The sequence below is a fragment of the Vipera berus genome (assembly GCF_964194415.1).
Source record: "Vipera berus genome assembly, chromosome: 5".
Classification (NCBI taxonomy): Eukaryota; Metazoa; Chordata; class Lepidosauria; order Squamata; family Viperidae; genus Vipera; species Vipera berus.
In genome coordinates, this window is record NC_138207.1 from 38,629,826 (window position 1) to 38,648,807 (window position 18,982).

At 39.0% G+C, this 18,982-nt stretch overlaps 1 protein-coding gene across 3 annotated transcripts; it reads right to left on the bottom strand.

Annotated features, from left to right (window-relative positions):
* Positions 1 to 861: 861 nt before the first annotated feature.
* On the bottom strand, positions 862 to 18,217 carry STK25 (serine/threonine kinase 25). 3 transcript variants are annotated; one of them, XM_081329643.1, is made up of 12 exons: positions 18,063 to 18,217; positions 17,005 to 17,109; positions 12,009 to 12,239; positions 11,039 to 11,095; positions 10,061 to 10,169; positions 8,990 to 9,147; positions 8,389 to 8,574; positions 7,846 to 7,991; positions 6,139 to 6,253; positions 5,407 to 5,478; positions 3,393 to 3,529; positions 862 to 2,347 (listed from the first exon to the last, which is right to left on the bottom strand). In XM_081329643.1, exons 2-12 carry the CDS (start codon positions 17,032 to 17,034, stop codon positions 2,308 to 2,310), a joined length of 1,281 nt encoding a protein of 426 aa, XP_081185769.1. In that variant the 5' UTR covers positions 17,035 to 17,109; positions 18,063 to 18,217; the 3' UTR covers positions 862 to 2,307. The 3 variants fall into 3 exon arrangements, 2 of the variants coding, with proteins under 2 accessions (XP_081185769.1, XP_081185770.1); XM_081329644.1 differs by lacking the exon at positions 17,005 to 17,109 and having other exon boundaries at positions 18,063 to 18,146; XR_014026696.1 differs by lacking the exon at positions 862 to 2,347 and having other exon boundaries at positions 3,516 to 3,529; positions 5,737 to 6,253.
* Positions 18,218 to 18,982: the final 765 nt, after the last annotated feature.

Sequence of the window (18,982 nt, forward strand, 5' to 3'; positions counted from 1 at the left end):
ACCATATTCCCTAGTAAGTTTTAGCAAGGATTTACTGCTAGACAAGATCAGGTCTTCTTCTCTCCCTGCTCTTTATCCTAACCATCCAATAGATTCAGATTAAAAAGACACAACTTTTTTCCCTGTGTTTGTGAATATCCGATCCTAAGATTTTTCTAACTGCATATATGCTTGCAAGCTATGAAACTGCTTTAACACGCATGTGCACCTTGGTGTTTATATTTATGCTACTCTGTTATGCCCTTAAAGATAAGGGTAAAAATGCATTGTTCTGCCTCTGCCCCCATTGACACCTGAGCTATCATCTGCAATGAAAAGAAAAATGCCTATGGCACAGCCTCTTCTTGACTTTGGCAGAGTTTTGCAGATCTTCCATGTCAGATGCTTTCCCTCCCCCAGAAAAAAAATAAACTTCAGTCATATAATATCCAATCCTTTTTGAGTCCCTTTAAATATCATTTGCTTTATATTGCTAATAGGGTTACAACATATAGTTGCCTATAAAATCAGATGACTAATTCCTCTCGCTTACCTAAGATCAAGCTTTACCCTCAGATTAAAAAAAATAACCTAAGGAAAGTGTACGTGTAAACTCTGGCCCTTGATTAGCATCAACCTGAAACCCTGCATTCAATCCTTCAAACAGTAATACCAGTTATCTTTGACTGGGGAGACCTAGATTCAAGTCTACCCCATGGCATGGAAGTTCAGTGGGTGACTGATCACTAACATTCAACCCAAACTACCATATTGGATTGTTTGTGGAAAAATTAGATGAGCAGGTACTTGTCTTGAGCTCCTGGAAGAAAGGCAAAACATAAATCTAATGAATAAAGAAGCAAAGTCAAAACTTGTTTCACAAGTTAATTTTATTGGAAGTGGCAGATCCCTTTTGCTGCTTATTTGAATAGCAATAACTGTTTGGAGTCAATTTGGGAGCATTCTGGCAATACTGTGTGGAGTAGCATAAAGTACCTTTTATGAACAGTACAAAGTAGCAGCTTCCTATTCTCCATTAGTATATTTGTATATGCTGTATAAATAATTTGGAGGAATAATGGTAAAGAAATTGGATTCATATTCATGAGCGTGGCTGAAATACATCTATCCCAGATATTTCTTAAGAGCATTATGTTCCAGCATAATCTGCTTTTTATCAACCAACCATTTTTCAGGGAGAATAAACAGAACTGGAAGATCTACCTCCACCCACAACTATAATTATTAGGCAGTAACGTCTTTCTCAAGTCATCCATGGCACTATCAGATGTTACAGAATTAGAAAATGATACTTGAAGACCTCCCACTTCCATTTTTAATACTGCTATAGATCTGCTAACTTCCTACTTGAGTTTCAGATTGCTTAGAAAATGATAGGATACCTCCTAAAACTATTCGGGTCCAACACAGAGTAAACAGTTAAAGAGACAGAACACAGAACACATTTCAGGAACATCACCTAGAATATTCTTCACTGGTTGGCACCACACTTTATTTCAATTTAACAGAAAGTTTTAGCCACATTTCACAAACAAAGCTCTAAACGTGTAGAAACTTTGGAAGGACTCTGTTGTTTCTCTAACTTGTAGGAGTAGTTAATGTCTCTCCTTTTAATAAGTCCGTAATACTTTGCTTGTCAAAATTAATGAATCAGATATGAATTGACAGTAGTGAATACTGTATAGCAGCAAAAGGCCTTGCCACACTATAAGCATTTCTGCTTTGAGCTATTGTCACTGAAACGTGGCCAAGGGCAGATTACAGCAGCAGACAAGCCTGCCTCACAAAAGGGGCAAGCAGACTGAGGAGGAAAATATAACCTGTATAATTAAATTGAGAAAGTCTAAAGAAGATTCTTTTGAGTAACAGCCTTCTATTGCTATCTAGCTGAATGGCAAGAGATCATCTATGTGCTTAAGTAAACTTTGCCTCTGGCCAGAGGAGAAACCCACCAGCATCTCCTTCCTTCTTGGAATGTGTTTGTCTAAGAGTTTTGATTTTCCAGCAGTCAGGATTTTGCTTTGAAACAAGGTCTGACCTGAGCAAAATTGGTTATTGTTTAAAAACCTTCATGAAATGCATTGTAGAAATTACCCTCCCAGTACTGCAAAGTAGTCCATGATCATTTGCTTTACAAATCCCATCATGGGTGCATGACACATACAGACATAAAGGCTCTGAAATGACTGGGAATTCATAGCACAATGTTAACATCCAATAGCAGATAACAATTCAAGATGCAGTTCCGGTGGGGCTGGGGGGGGGGTGGGTTTCCACCCTTTTCATGAGCAAAAAAGAGCGGACTCATCAGCGTGCTGAAGACAGATGGTTTCTACTGTGTGAGAACCTGAGGATGAACAAGAGAAATCTGTCAGGATTTTCCACCATAAGTTATTAAGCCCAAAGTAGATAGCATCACAGGCATGTAAGTTGCACGAGGGGTCTTTCCTTATTTAGATGAGTACAGTCTTTGTATGTCTGTGTGTTGTACTTTTTCATATGTTCTGTGCCTCAAAATAGTGGCAAGCTGAAATTCAACAGTGAAGATAGGAGAGCTTTGCATGTCACATGTGGCCCTGAAGTCTCAGATGGCTCACCTTCACTTTACAGATATTATATACAGAAGTAATGTGTTATATACACCAACAGTCCCCAACCTTTCTGGCTAAATGGACCGGTGGTGGGGGAGAGGGGATGGTTTCGCATGTGCAACCTAATACTGCTCATGCACAAATGAAGCTTCATGCGCCAGTGGCGTAGCGTGGGTTGTCAGCACCCGGGGCAAGCACCCGGCCGCTGCACTGTCCCTCCCCCAGATAGTCCCTCGCTCTCTCTCCGCACCGCACCGCACACCTGGCACACACCCCCTCCACAGTGGGCGGCAACCCGGCGGCTCGGATCGGATTCGCACAGCCAGCACTGCAGTGAGTGAGTGAGTGAGCCAGGCAGGGGCAGAGAGCTGCGAGTGCAAGCGCGCCCCCCCCAGATGTTGCGCCCGATGCGGCCGGCCCCCCCTGCACCCCCCACGCTACGCCACTGTCATGCGCTTGCCCGTTTGCACGGCTTGGTTCCCAAAAGGCTGGGGGTTGGGGACCCCTAATGTATACCATAACCTTTCTTCAGATTCAATAACAAACGGGTAAAGCATTGCTTTGGGCTAAATATTCAGTCATGCTTAGCCAAAATTGGTGTGGAATTAGTACCAGAAGGGATTTTTAGTATCCTGTCCAGAGACCATTCAAAGGACTAAATTGTAGAAACTGACTTCTACAGGAAGGAATCCACAATCTATATTGTGGGCACATAACAAAAAGCAGCACATATTAGAAATAGGTAGTTGCTCTTTTCACACTATTAAGTTTGATCAGGCTAACAGCTCTTGCTGATTTTACCTTTGCACTCGTTCCACCATATATGCAATTAGTTTATCTGAGATTCCAGGGCAAGACTCTTCAGCTAAGCTAAAAGCATTTTCAAGTTCTTCCATGGCACCTACATTTCCTCCAGTCTGCTTGTGCTTGTCTTTGAGCTGCCAAAAAAAAATAAAATTAACATTTTGTTTGGAACAGTCAAAATATTAGTTTCAAATTTTCATTTTATGTCAGAGATGATACTATATACCTCATAATAACAGTCACAATTTTAATATGTAAGTTTATTGCTCTCCACCCATATGAAAAAGGATGTCATATACAGGCAGTCTTCAACTCACATCCATTCGTTTCGTGACCGTTCATTCATTTAGCGTTTAGTGACAGGCACTGAAAAAAGTGAATTATAACTATTTTTCATACTTATGACCATTGCAGCATCTCCATGGTCAAATTATCCAAATTCAGATTCTTGGCAACTGGCATATATTTATGTAGTGTCCCAGGGTCATGAGATCACCTTTTGAGACCTTCTGACAAGTAAAGTCAATGGGGAAGCCATTCATTTAACAACGATGTTACTAACAACTGCAGGGATTCACCTAAAACTGTGGCAAGAAATGTCATAAAATGGGGCAAAACTCACTTAACAACTATCTTGTTTGACAATAGAAATTTTGGGTTCAATTGTGGCCATATTTGAGGACTACCTGTAGTATATTTCTTTATTAATTTTTGTAACGTAGGTTTCATCCAAATCCAAATGTTTAGACAACTCTTGATTCCAATGGGAAAGAATCATAGGTGAGAGCTTGAGACCAGCTGATATATGAAACTGTGAACACCATATACATTAGGCAATATAATATGGAACATTTTTGTTCCATTAAAAATAGCCTGCACATCCACCGTCCAGTAAAAACATTTTTAGCGTGGCTTTTCATATCTCCAAACAGCACAAACTCTAGAACCTCCTATTTAAGTTTCAGCATACTTGGCATTTACATTTCAGAAAAGTGTGTGCTCTGGACAGACTGCAGCATAAGAATTTTTCTTTAAGAAATTTCTCCAAAAGAACTTGAATAGCTAACTGAAAGGCAAAACCAAAAGCAAAAAATGATCAGTAGAAGAGCAATCAGTCTATAACCAAAAGCTTGTCTGGCTGAATTATCTTTCCCCTTCGGTATCAATATGGCTTATATACCCGTACTGTGTCCTGAAGAGATCCTTACCTAGCCAGTTACCCTTTCCTTTACGCCTCCCACATAATCAGGATGCAGAACAAGGCAAAGCTGAGCACTGATAGTGCGAGAAGAGCAGCAATGTGTATTACTCCCTCTGGAAAGAAATGCCTGTTGCTAGAACACACTGAAAAGATGCCAGACTGGCACCAAAGAAGCACTGGACTGATGTCAAACAGATACTGTGATGCTAGTTTGTTACCGCTTCTTTTGGTTTTCAGTATTTTTTGGCTTGCAAGAAGTATTCTGTACTGAATTGGATGTGTCATAACCAGAAGGACCCTGCAATTCATCTGTATGCTATACCTGACATCTACTTTTTTGGCATTGTGAACCACCATAAATACTTGCTATTTAAATATAAAAATAACCCTCCCCAAAAAGCCCCTATGCATGACCCAACAGTACTGGTAAAAACTATTTAGAAGCCTTAGTGAGTAATTAGATACCTGTATAGAACCTGCACCTCATTTCTCCTTTCAAAAATCATCTCTTCCTATGCACTTGCTTTTCAGTTTCCTATCTATTTCAGAGAGCCTCACCTAGTTATCCAAGCCCTTTACATCAGAGGTCCCCAACCTTTTGAGCATCAGGGACTGGTTCCGTGGAGAGAGGTTTTTCTGCGGACCGGAGGGTGCGTGGTTTTGTGTACTGCCTGCATCCCACGGATGGGGCTTGGCTTCTTTGTGCGGACCGGTTGCTGGCATGCCGTGGCCCGGTACTGGTGGGGGATCCCTGCTTTACATGTTACACAGAAGTTTACAAAAACTGCTCAGAATGTGCTGAAGACTCACCTCTCTAAAGACAGGACGGACAAGAATAGAGAGACACTGGGACCGGGGCTGCCTCTTGATGGGTTCAGAAGCCTGGAAAGAGAAAAAAACAAGGTTGCCAGCTAGTGTTTCCCTAAGCAAGACCTCCAGTTGTTAGAACAAGGATGTTCACGAACTGATTCATATATTATGCTAAGCCAGGGTCTGCTTTAATCAAGATTTTGTTGAAAATGCCATATGGCCTGATTCATAATGCTAAGCGTACATGAGGATCCACAAACCAAAATGTTGTTGTGCCTACATCATGCTAAATGAAAATCAACATCTTTATGGCTAATGTAATGTACAAACCTAGCCTGAATGTTTTGGATTACATGTTCCATAATCCCTGGCCACTTGGGCTGATGCGGGTTGAAATCTGGAGTGCACTATCTATATTTGCTTTTCATCCACAAAATTGTAGTGTTTTGCCAAGCATCATGAACCTATATTGTTTTGAAAGAAACAAGTAAACAAACATCATTAACTGCTTTCTATTCTTCCCTACAGACTCTAAGCAATCCCACTCTGATTTCAGAAAAAGCCTAAGGCTGGAATGACATCCTATTTGCCACTTTTATCTAGTACTAATGATAAAAATAAAAAAGCAGCCAAAGCAAATGTTGTCTTAGTATAGAGAAACATTGAAGTTCCCCCCAGACCTGCTGTCAATGGTTTGGTTCTTCTCAGCTGCAAAAAAAACCCCAAACTGACCTTTTGAGACCCATGATGAGGCATCCCTTTATGCAATTTGTTCAGGGAGCTGGGTCGAATAGTTGGAGGGAAAGTCCAGATGGGCCCTTGATCCCTCTCATCTGCATCTCCATCACTAGGAAATAATAAAAAAAAAAACCTTGTATTCAAAAATATGTTGAACTGGAGAAATTACATTACAGATCAAAAATTAGAGAAGTTTCCCCAACTGCTCCTATGCCCTCACAATTGGCATGGTGTATCCTGACAGTTAGAACAATTAATCAGTGGAACAACCTGCCTCCAGAAGCTCTGAATGCTCCATCACTGGAAGTTTTTAAGAAGAGACTGGACAGCCATTTGTCTGAAATGGTATAGGGTTTCCTGCCTGAGCAGGGGGTTGGACTAGATCATCATCATCATCATCATCATCATCATCATTATTATTATTATTATTATTATTATTATTATTATTATTATTATTATTATTATTATTATTATTATTATTATTATTATCATCACAGTCAGCCAGGTGTTCCCACTGGATCTGGCATTTTTGTCTACCTATCGAGTCCTTACCAAGAACCTGGGATAGGCACATGTGGATGTTTGATGGTATTACAGATATCATTGCAGGATGGAAGCAGTTCCTAGTAAGGCCGCCTTTTGTAATTGACTAATGGCGAATTTGTCAGTGCCAATGGTGTCCAAGTGGTGCTCCAGTTGTTTTGGGATTGCACCCAAGGCGCCTATTACTATTGGTACTACCCTTGCTTGCCTTTGCCACAGTCTTTCTATTTGTACATCTTTGTATTTTGTTATCTTCTCCAGTTCTTTCTCATCTATTCTGCTGTCTCCTGGCACTGCCACGTCCACTATCCAGACTTTTTTGTCTTTCTTATCGACAATTGTTAAGTCCGGGGTGTTATGTTGCAGGTGCTTGTCTCTTTGAATTCTGAAGTCCCAGAGCAGTTTAATTTTATCATTTTCTATAACTTTCTCTATTTTATGATCCCACCAGTTCTTGCTTACAGGCAAATGATATTTCTTGCAGATCTTCCAATGCACCATTGTTGCTACTTTGTCATGCTGCTGCTTGTAGTCAGTCTGTGCGATCTTCTTGCAGCAGCTTACCAGGTGGTCCACTGTTTCTTCAGCTTCTTTGCATAGGCGGCACTTACTATCTGTTGCTGTCTTCTCAATTTTGACTTTGTATGCATTTGTCCTTAAGGCTTGGTCTTGTGCAGCCAGAATTAGTCCCTCGGTCTCCTTCTTCAACTTTCCTGCTCTTAGCCATTGCCAGGTCTTGTTATTATCTGTTTTCCCAGCTATTTTTTTAATGTACTGGCCATGTTGTGCTTTGTCTTCCCATGCCTCTATTCTGTTCTTCTGTTCTTTGGTTGATGATGATGGTGATGATGATGATGATGATGATTAGGCTAACATTTGATGTGATACCACATGCACTAGTTTTTCTGGCAGGTTTCCAGCAAGGATATTCATTTCATTTTTTTTAAAAAAGGAAGCATCTAGCATTAAAATAATATACGGTATGTTATTCCTTTCTCATCCATACCCAAAAAGCCACATCAATTATATCCATGTTAAGATCTACAAAAGGTTATTTTCCATGAAACTAAATTTATATAGTTCAGATTCCTCTCACTAACATCTGACTGTGAGTTATTCTTATCTGGAAATGGAGCAGGAGACAGGGAGTATACATACATGTCAGAGTCATCTGAGCTGGAGTCCTCACCATGCCCCTCTGATTTCCACCGTTTGTACCGGTCAATGAGTTCCATGAGAAATGATGTTTTCTTTGTGTAACGTGTAATAAATTTGTGCTTTAGCAATTCCTTTGCAGTGGGCCTCTGTTCCAACAAAAGAGACAAAATAAGGAGTTTCAGCTAGCAGAAGCCCAAATAAGAAGTGGACATCACTTCTGGCTTTCTGAAGAGCATTTCTGTTTAGAAAATGACTCAGGCAGACTTACTTTTTAATTAATCTTACATCCACACTTCCTCCAGAAGGTCAGACGAGTATACATAACATTTTTCCATCAACAATGTTGTAAAGTAGATTGGGCTGGAAAGCTGATAGCATGACTGGCCCAAAGTTACCACAATCTTCTGTGAAGGATAAACCAGAACTCAACTCTTCTCTAGACCCTTAGCTCATCTCCAGAGGTCAAGTATATTCTTTTAATAACTTTTGCCAGATATTCTGACACAGTACTCTGTATAAAGTCAAGGAAAGAAAGCCACTTACAAATCTGGGGTCCTTGTTAAGGCAGGCTTCCACAAATTCCTTAAAGGGCTTACTATGGTGCCCTTCTAATGTTGGAGGGTTGTTCTTGGGAATCAGGAAGAGAACCCTCATTGGATGCAGGTCAGAATTTGGAGGCTCTCCTTTTGCCAGTTCAATAGCAGTAATGCCAAGAGACCAAATGTCTGCCTGGAAAAAAAAACCAAAGGCTATGAACTCAGAATATTCCACCTTAATTTGCCCATGGAAACCAACATTGTGTGGCATAGACTTTGATTCCCATTTCCAGAATACAATAGTTCAATTCACCTTCTAGAATGAGGAGAGAGAGAGGAGAGAGAGGAGAGAGAGGAGAGAGAGAGAGAGAGAGAGAGAGAGAGAGAGAGAGAGAGAGAGAGAGAGAGAGAGAGAGAGAGAGAGAGAGAGAGAGAGAGATGATATATGTAAGTAGGAGCAAAGCTCTGCTAGTATACATAAACATTGCCATGGGCAAAGGATGTAGATATAACATACTGAAATCTTTTATTTTTTCTACATAGGGCAATTCCCTGGTGAGATAATATACTGATGGTCTTTTTACTTCTAGTTGCTCCTCTCAGCTCACCTTGAAGTCATAGGCTGATTGCTTGATGACTTCGGGTGCCATCCAAAAAGGAGTCCCAACAAAGGTGTTTCTCTTGATTTGAGTGTCTGTCAGTTGGCCAGCCACACCAAAGTCAGCTAGTTTCACATCCCCTTGCTCCGAAAGTAACACATTGGCAGCTGTTTATACAAAAAGTTATACAAGTAACTTAATCAAAGGGGGGTTACCTCTCTTGTGGAAAGATAGTAACTTTTGAAGATTTGGCATATAGTTTTCAGTTAATTTTCAAGATAGAGAAGACAAATAGTTATTTAAAGAACTGTAGCAGGAAAGCAGAAGACAGCCAGAATTTTGGTTCAGTCCTTAAGTCTACTTCTCGGTCAACTTACTTATAAATTCAGAAGCCAAACAATGGGATATTATGATTGTCCTACTTGAAACATTTAATTCTGTTTTTCATTCTCTGTTCTTTCCATGTTTTATATCTTTCCTTTCTATATTCTAGTGGAAAAACCATTGTAGTTACCATTGTACCCTATATCCTGGTTTAAAAAAATCACTATCCAGAAGTACTATACTGAACACAATTTGAAAGTAACTGCACAGTTTATACACACAGCATAAATCTCATCAAAAACCATTATTAATAAGATTATACTAACACCATCCTTTTATGAAAGGGAGTCAATTGTTTCTATAATATACATACTATAGCAAATGGATTCAAAATTGTAAAATTTATGCAGATTTCAAATTATTTCCATTTATTATTATTCATTACAAACATAGTGCTTGGCAGAGTAAAATAATATGCTTTCTGTTTCATAAACCCTTTTTCCAATTCACCCCTCTTCTCATTTTCAAAATCATGAAACATTTCCCTCTTAAAAAAAAGAAATCTTCATTAATCTGTTGCATAGATTTATGTCAGCATTCAGACCCCTTAGTCTGAATACATGATCACAGAAAGGTATATACTTAGCTAGATTCTTCTTCCTAGGATATTAGTACAAACAAGAACAAACATGGATTCACTGATCTTAATAAAGGAACTGCCAAGAATGAACGCAATGTGTAGTCTGTGTGCCTTACCTTTGATGTCTCTGTGGATTTTCCTCTCAGAGTGAAGGTAGTCCAGACCTTTAAGAATTTCTCGCAGGATTGTGGCAATGTAGATCTCTTCCAAGGGACCAGGCTTGAGCTGAAAGACAAGGGCAAAAATAAGTCTATGAAATATATAAAATGACTTTTGCTATGAAGATTTTTCAAAAAAAATATGAAACCAGCTCATGAGGAGAAGCCCCAAACTGCACATTAACTTTGTTAAGGAAAGTGTATCCCCATCAAGTATCAAAGATGAATATCACCAGATCCTAGATAATGAAGAACCCAAGTCACTCCTTGGTAGGATTGAGTTAAGAGCTTGTTCTTACCCATTCAGACCCTCAAAATCTCCAGGCACTGGGTCAGCATCTCAACAGCATCACCTGACCAGTTAAGGTGGAGATGTATAAGTATTATCAGCATACTGATGATACCACACTCTATGAGCACAAATGATCTTGCATAGCAAGTTAATATATATATTAAAGAGGAGTGAAAAACCTGAACCCTGAGATATCACATATTGTAGGAATCTATGTTGGATCTCCCCCCCCCCCAAAAATGGAAATGGCTATGAGAGGAAGAAGAGAAGCACTACAAAACAGTATCTTCCATTTCCAATCCTTGAAGCCAGTCCAGAAGGATACCATGGTTGATATTAAAACATGCCAGGTGATTCAAAAGGGTCAGGATAGTTGCACCATCTCCATCCCACCCACCCCCCAGAGGTCACCCATGAGTGGGATCAATGCTGTCTCAATGACACATTGGCTTAAACCCAGACTGAAAAGGATCCAGATAATCTACTTCATCCAAGGTCAGAATATCAAATCTGTTGACTGGATGGCACCAAATAGCAGTTGTGTTAGGTAGATGGTCATAACTGATTATATGAAATCTTGAGCTGCTCCTGAGTTGGCAAATTCTCTTTGGTAAGGTAATAAACGAAACAATAAAGATACTTACTAGATCCAGAGCTGAGCCACCTCCCAAATACTCCATGATTATCCACAATTTGGTGCCCTGTAGATTAAGTCAAGCAAATATGTCAAATTATCATAACGTTTAGTTAAATCCATCTACTGTATTAGAAATAGACAAAATGGGCTGCCCTTCATCTCTTATATAGTTTCTTAATACCAGAAAGACCTAGCTGTCTCATTGACCTTTGTAACTAATTCATGGTGATATTTTTTATAGTTTAAAAAATTACATAAACAGTACCATGATAAACAGTTTCATACAAGAATGTTAGCATAAGGAAATACAAGGATACCTTTATCTTTGCTGCACACAAATTGAAACTCTCATAACAACCCTTTAGGCAAGAAGATTAGCATTTCAGAAGCAATGTTCATCCACCATAATCAAACACCTTCAATTAAGAAATGACAACAGTTTTACCAAATTATTAAGAAAGTCTAATTTAGAATCAGTAAATTTAGGGAGGGACCATTGTATGTATGTATTACATTCACTACATTGATTACTTAGACCAGACATATCAAACTCGCGACGTCAGATGACGTCATGCAATGTATCGAAGCTTTTCACCATTGCCGGCAATGGGGTGGGCGCGGCTTCTGGATGACACGGCTTCTGGATGACGCATCCAGCCCGCAGGCCGGCAGTTTGACACCCCTGACTTAGACTGAATTTCATTCAAATTACTAGATCTCTGAAAGATTAAATATTGATCATGAGTATTTTTATTTCAACAAGAACAGAGAGAGGATTTTGAAGAAAAATCTTCCCATGTTCACTGACATTTATCCATTCATACCAGTATCTTTACCACAAGATTTTGTGCTGCAGATTGAAATATAAACAATTATTGGGAAAACAGAAGGGTTTGTACAGCAGTTGGTTTTTGTTTCCCTTCTATTTTGTAGATCAATTGCATTGCAATTCAGGCTACTTTTCTAGCTTCAGTTACCTTCAAATAGGAGCCATAGTATCGGGTGATATATGGACTGTCACACTGACTAAGAACTGTTATCTCCTGCTGGATGTCTTCAATTTCATCCTCTGCCTCTTCCAAGTCAATTATTTTGATAGCTACTACCTCCTTGGTACGGTTGTCAATTCCTTTGTACACTTCCCCAAATGATCCTTTGCCAATCCTCTCCAGCTTAGTGAATAATTCCTCTGGATCAACCCGAGAGTGCTAAGTTGGATAAAAAACATTGGGGAAATGAAGAAGTGAGAGGGAAAGACAACACATTAAGACAAACTATTCAGAACTCTAAAAAGCAGAAAAACAAAGGGTGGTTATTATTATTAGCCAGTATAACAGTTCTAAATAAACACACTGTAGGAGAGTTCATTACAGGACAGTGCAATAGTGGCTTCCCATTAGAACAGAAAAAGAATGTATGTGAAGATCTATCAGTACCAAAAACTATATTTTAAGTTATCATTTATGTTTTCTACAGGGGCAGTCATGGCAGTCAATTTCACCAAAAGTAAAGTGGCAGTTTGACTACCACCAGATGTAAAAAAAATGTCAGACCAAGAAAGTTACATCATAATAAATTGAAAGCCTTTTATGTGTTGCAAGACTCTATGTTTAATTACACACACACACACACACACAAATATCAATAATGTGTCAATGTAGTCAATAAACTATTAACCATGTCCATAAATGTGAAGAGAGAAACTGTATGCTCAACATAGAACAAAGCTTGAATTATCCTCCTCTTTTGCATGTCATGAGTTCTATGACTTAGTGTAGCATAGCCTTCCCCAACCTAGTGTCCTTCAGTTATGTTGAAAATGCAAATCTTAAAAGTTACTCTGAAATAAGCCTTGAATTTGTACAGCCCTCTTCACATTCCATGCTGGAGATTGCCAGAAGGATCTATTTTATATTTCCTTAAACTTTGGCTTATTGCTGTCAGTCAGCCAAGAGTCCACATATGAAAACATCAAGTTCAGGAGAATTTTTTCTAAAAGTAATTTTAATCTTACTGGTATAATATAATGCATAACGTATTTCTCATCAATTTAAAGAAGAGGAATAGGAAGACTACAATATGAATACTTTCTCTAATAGTGAAGCAAAACATTTGCTTTCTCTCGTGTTTATTTCATTTTAGATTGATTTCATAAAGTGGCAATAATTGGATGATCTTTTCCCAGTTTATGAACTAATATGAGTACATGGAATTCTGGAGTATAAACTAGACTGGGAAGTTGAAAATATCTTGAAAAAAGGCATGCGTAATAGGACTATGAAGACATCAGCTCAACTCAGAGCCTTTACTTTTTTTTTCAAAATAAGTCAGTGAGTGATTCATACATAGTGATAAAGCATGAATTGGGAATCACAAATGACAGCAAGTTCAAACCAAGCAAGCCAGGTTACTTAGTGTGATATGTGAACCAGTAATGTGATTAATTCAGACTGCCTTAGCAGAATGCTAATGAATCAGTAAGACTAATACATGCATTTAAGGACAGCAGTAAGTGGACCAACCAAATGTAAGATTTATGTAACAGATTAACTATGGATTTAGAAATTGAACTGGTAAGTATCTCTCAAAATAGGAGTAACCCAGTATATTTTTCTAAGGTTAAATTGTTCATCATAGATTTACCTTTTTTCTACATAATGTATCTAAAAGAGGAAAAAAAACACTATGTAAGAAGACCGTCTGGAAGTTGAGTCATTGCAACTGGACTTCTTTTTTGGTTTGAAACGTTTCGCTGCTTATCCAATAGGTTCTTAGTCTGAACTCAGACTGAAGAAGCTACTTGGATAAGTAGTGAAATGTTTCAAACCAAAAAGAAAGTAAGTCCAGGTACTATGACAACTTCCAGACAACTCTACCTGGATGACTGAGAATCTTCATCGACATATGTAAGAAGAGTTTCTGGCTGTAAATATCTGAGTATTGTTCAACTTGTAACATCTCCTTAGAATTTCAGGGTTCTACTCATATTGGGGCTATTTAGATAAGAGATTATATTAATTTAACACCTTAGAAAATGTCTCTGAGAGAACTTTCATGATTTACTTTGTAAATCCGCAGGACACCCCTGTGAACAGCAATCTATATAATCATTATATATATATTAAAATTAATAGAGGTAGAAGGATATCTCTATCCTGCCTTTATTATTTTTATAAACAACAAAAAGCAGCAAATATACCTAAAACTCTTTCTTCCTCCTGTTTTCCCATCGCAACAATTCTGTGAGGTAAGCTGGGCTGAAAGAGTGGCTGGCCCAAAGTTATCCAATTTGCATGGCTAAAACAGAATTATACCTCAGTTTCCTGCTTTGTAGTTTGGTTCCTTAATCACTAGACCCAGGTGGCACTTGTTAATACATCAGTTTTTTCTGATGCAGTCTTAGATAAATGTGTCTTCTACACTGGAGATTAACTGCTCTTATATATCATCAAATTAGCTGTAACCTTTCATCAAAGTTTCTGCCACCTTGAGAATTAATTATAAAGGCTTGAAGTACTGAAGAAAACTTGAAATTGTACATTTCCTTTCTGAGTGATTTTGAAAGAGGGTCAATTTTAGATTTTATCCAAAAGGAAAGTATGAAGATCTACTATAAAAGAATCTCAGCTTAAAACATTCTTATGAGTTGAAATATTTATCGAAGTGAAGTAATTAATGGAATTATGTTCGTGAAAATAATTTTGAATGCTGTAGAATTCAATCTTAGCTTTCATACTTTAACAAAATTTTCAGAGCTATTTCCATCTGATCTTCTGCAGCTCCTGTAAGTATAACAGTACCATAAAAATGGTAAGATATTTAAGAGCCCATGTACATCTCTTACAGCTGACCAACATCAAAAGAACAGGTACATTCTGTGTCTACTTTGTATGAGAAGCTCAATCCAGAAATGGCTGTTCCATATAGGTAGTAGAAAGCACACTAATATGGAATATGGGTGGATGAGTATCAATTATTTTCAGAGAACTGTCAATAGACTACATTATTAAAATAGTACGGTAATAAAATCCATAGCTATCCAGAATTATTATTAGTGCACGGTCCAAACCAGCAAACTTTCATATATACTGATGCTGTAGTTATCCTCTCACAGTGTCTGAAGTCTGTGAGGGTTTGGATGGAGGATAACTGGCTTCAGCTGAACTCTGGTAAGACACAGTAGCTCTGGGTTCTGTTTATCATCCTTAATTCCAGATGGAGTTTATTACCCCTGACAGATTTGGTGTGCAATCTGAGGGTTCTTCTAAACTCCTGACTCCTGCTTAAAGAGCAGGTGGCTAGAAGAGCCTTTGCATGACTTTCAAGTTGTACACCACTTGCGCCTTTTCCTGGATTATGAAGCCCTGCTTGCAGTCACTCATGTCCTGGTCATCTACTGGTTGGATTACTGCAGTGTGCTCTGTATTGGATAATCCTTGAAGAGTATTTGGAAGCTACAACTGGTACAGATGTGGCATTTTCAATTGGTTACTATCTATAAAGCCCCTTATGGCATGGGGCCAGGATATCTGAGGGACAATTTCACCCTGAAGGGACTAGTCTACCTCATTTGTTTTAATAGGAGGGCCTAGTTTGGATCCTGTCTGCCTAAGAATTTAGGCTGGTGGAATTCAGGAGAAGAGCCTTTTTTGTTGCGGCCTCCATCTCTGGAATATTCTTCCATTAGAAGTGAGGTCACCCCCACAGTCCTGGCCTTCTGAGTTTGAAAACTTGATGCGCCATTTGGCCTGAGTGTCTGGCAGGGACCCAGCTATGTTGAGGGTGGCTGACCAGGTAGAGAAGATCCAGACTGCCTGTTGCCCGGTTTTCAGCTTTTCTATTTAATCCCTCTACTTTTAATTGACTTCTAGGACTCTTTATCATATTGTAAGCCACCCAGAGTTACTGTGTCAGTGAGATGGGCAGAATAGAAAATCAATAAATAGTATATATATGTTCATATGTTCATAAACATACAAATTACATAAAAGCAAAATATTAAAGATGTGAGGAAGAGACCAGTCACCTCCCATAAACTAAGCTAAAGGTTTTACTAGAATCAAAATAATATGAAGTGTGCAAGCATACAAGTACAGAACAATATGACTAGAAATGCCTTCCACTAGAAGAGTAATAGAAGCAGCAAAAATGCCAGACGGCTAGGAGTCGAAATATTTTCCCACTTCTTTTCACTTTCAAGATGACAGACCATGCTAAAGAGGTAATTTGAGCTAAAAGCTCAAATTTCTTAGAATGGTCTTATTTTTTTGAAGCCAGATTATACTCTCCCACCTTCCCATGTATATTAATTTAATCCCTGGTGTGGGTATGCCTTTCATTTGAGAAGATATGGTACAGACTCACCCACCACCATCAGGGCTTGTACCAGTTTCAGTTTCTGTTCTAAGGCTATTGAGTTAAAGACATTTGCTCTTACTCTTAATAGGGCAACTACCGGTACTACATGTAAATTCCACTAAGAAACTCTTTGACAGGGGACAGGGTACAAGATGTAAGCAACTTTTCATACAATGCCACAACATCCTTGTATGCTCTCAAAAAGCAAGCCTCACACTTGATTTCTGCATTCAACTATCAACTATTAGCAAATACATATTAGAAATATAAATAGAGTATAAACATAAAAAGAAATATAAAAAGAAAAAAAAGTACGAGGGGGCAGAGAACAGGCTAGAAAATCAGCCAATCCCTCATAAATGTAGGATAAACTGGAAAACTGGAACATATAAAGATATATACAGCATAATGCCATCTAGCAAAATGGCAGAATAAATCATCCAGGGAAACTGGCTTGGTAAACATGGCAAACCGGACCATGAAAACGGATGCCACCTTGGACTTTTGCAACAAGAAATGTCACAATGTAATGTAAAAGTGGCCACATGCAGAAGGTTGTCTGGATATTTCAATTTCATGTAAATGATTTAGAAACAGCCTCAAGTTCTCACTCACCTGATTGGCAAATTCCCTCAGATGAGCCATGGCTGAAGACTGGCACCACACCCATATACCAATTCTTCCACAGCAATAAAAATATACCTTCTATTGATCATTTAGCTACAAAAAGAGGGGGGAAAAACTGCAGCCAATTAATATGCTGAGATACAAACATGCTTACATTTTAACACAGGCTCAGGAACGATAACCATTTTAACCGGGAGTCTACCTCTACTAATATCTGAATCGTCTCAGAATAGGCAACTCAGAACCTGATATTCTCTATCAATTCACAAGTGTGCAAGGAGCTGGGAAAAATTCAGCTGTATCCAGATATACTATCCAGAACCGTTTGGAAAAGAACGGGTGATAGATATTCTTGTTTAATAAAGAAGAAAGAAGCTCCCTTTTTTTTAGTAACAGTATGATAAAGCACAGATTTAACAGTGTGGCTTTGCAAATGGAGATGTCACGAGGGACTTCAGCTTAAAGCACAGTATGAAGTTTAACTTCGCGATTAAGCCCAGTATGAAATATTTCCGATTCCATCCGCTCTTATGGATGTTAAGATACCAATCACGTTGGATAATGGGAACGGTAGTCCAAGAGATACAGAAGAAGATCCGGAGAAGGTTAATTACAGAAAATCAAACCAAACCGTACAGATAACATAGTCGCTTTTCCAGCGAGGGACAAAACGACCCCTCTTATTCCCCCGTCCAGGTTTATTATTAAGCACGACGGGGCTGGCTGCACAAAGAGGAACGTTAGGGCGGACTGCAACGAGAAAGCAAAAAACCAGCTGAAGAAACGCCTTTCCTACCACCTGCGTATTTTTTTTTTAAAGCCTAATTCGGAGAAGATCCCCTGTGGTTGATTTCCATCAGGTATTTCCAGATGGGCAGTCAACTCCAGATGGATATCAGGCCAAAATCTTCTCTGCCCTACTGCTGCCCACAAAGAGAAAAGCTTCTAGATACACCTGCCATGGCAACGGTTGTCGCGGCCGGCCTTACTCCCAAACAACTTGTTCCGCCTCTGCCAGCGGGCGCGCCCGAAGCCCTTCACCTCACCTGCATCCCGAGGGTCTCCCCAGCCCAGCTGCTCCATTGCAGCTTGGCGGGCGGCAATCCAGCCCAGCGAACTCGGCGAGAGTAACTGCAGGGAGCAAAAGGAAAAAGAAGCATGCGCAGGAATCCGACTCGCCGCGGAGTCTACTGGGAAGGCTAGTTCTTGGCCGAGGGACTTGCTAGAAAAAGATAGGAACGGAGACTGCAATGAATATGACCCATTTCAGGAGGGCAGGGCAGGAAACTCGGAAAGCGAGGATTTCTGGGAAAGGTAGTACATCAGGCTTCGTTTTCGGCACTCAGGCAGAAATAAAGGCTGAAGTTTCTACTGTTTGCGGCGCTTTGATTCCTTCTGGTGGTCGGATTGAGCAGTACAATTTTTTGCATAAAGCCAAGTGTCACATGCACTCCTCTGCTAAACCGATGCGACCAGATTCTTTTATGCAAGAAACTCGTGGAATTTTTTTTTAAATCAACCTTCTATGGTCATTATTTAGAATTCTGAGGTAGCCGTGAAGTTTAATAAGGAGCAGAATGTTCACAAAGCAGTTAAAAATAACTTTTGTTTTTATTGTAAAGTAAAATTCACAGATGATCCCTTTCAAACCAAAAGCGATCATTTATTTATTTATTTTTATTTTCATCCATTTTTTTAATATTTCATTGACTTGTGCAGAAATATATTTCAAGCAAGTTTTAGAGTTGTATAAATTAGATGATTAATAAGACAATTTTGGAAAAACTACACAACATGGAGCAGGGGAAGTGGAACTTATCCCCAAATAACTGTTAGGAATTTCACAGTAATAGATGAAGATGATTGGTCAGTATCAAGTAATAAATTATTATTGGAGGACTCAAATCAATACAGACTGATGACTTGTTAAGGTTTATGCAAATATCATTTATAAAATAAGAGCATT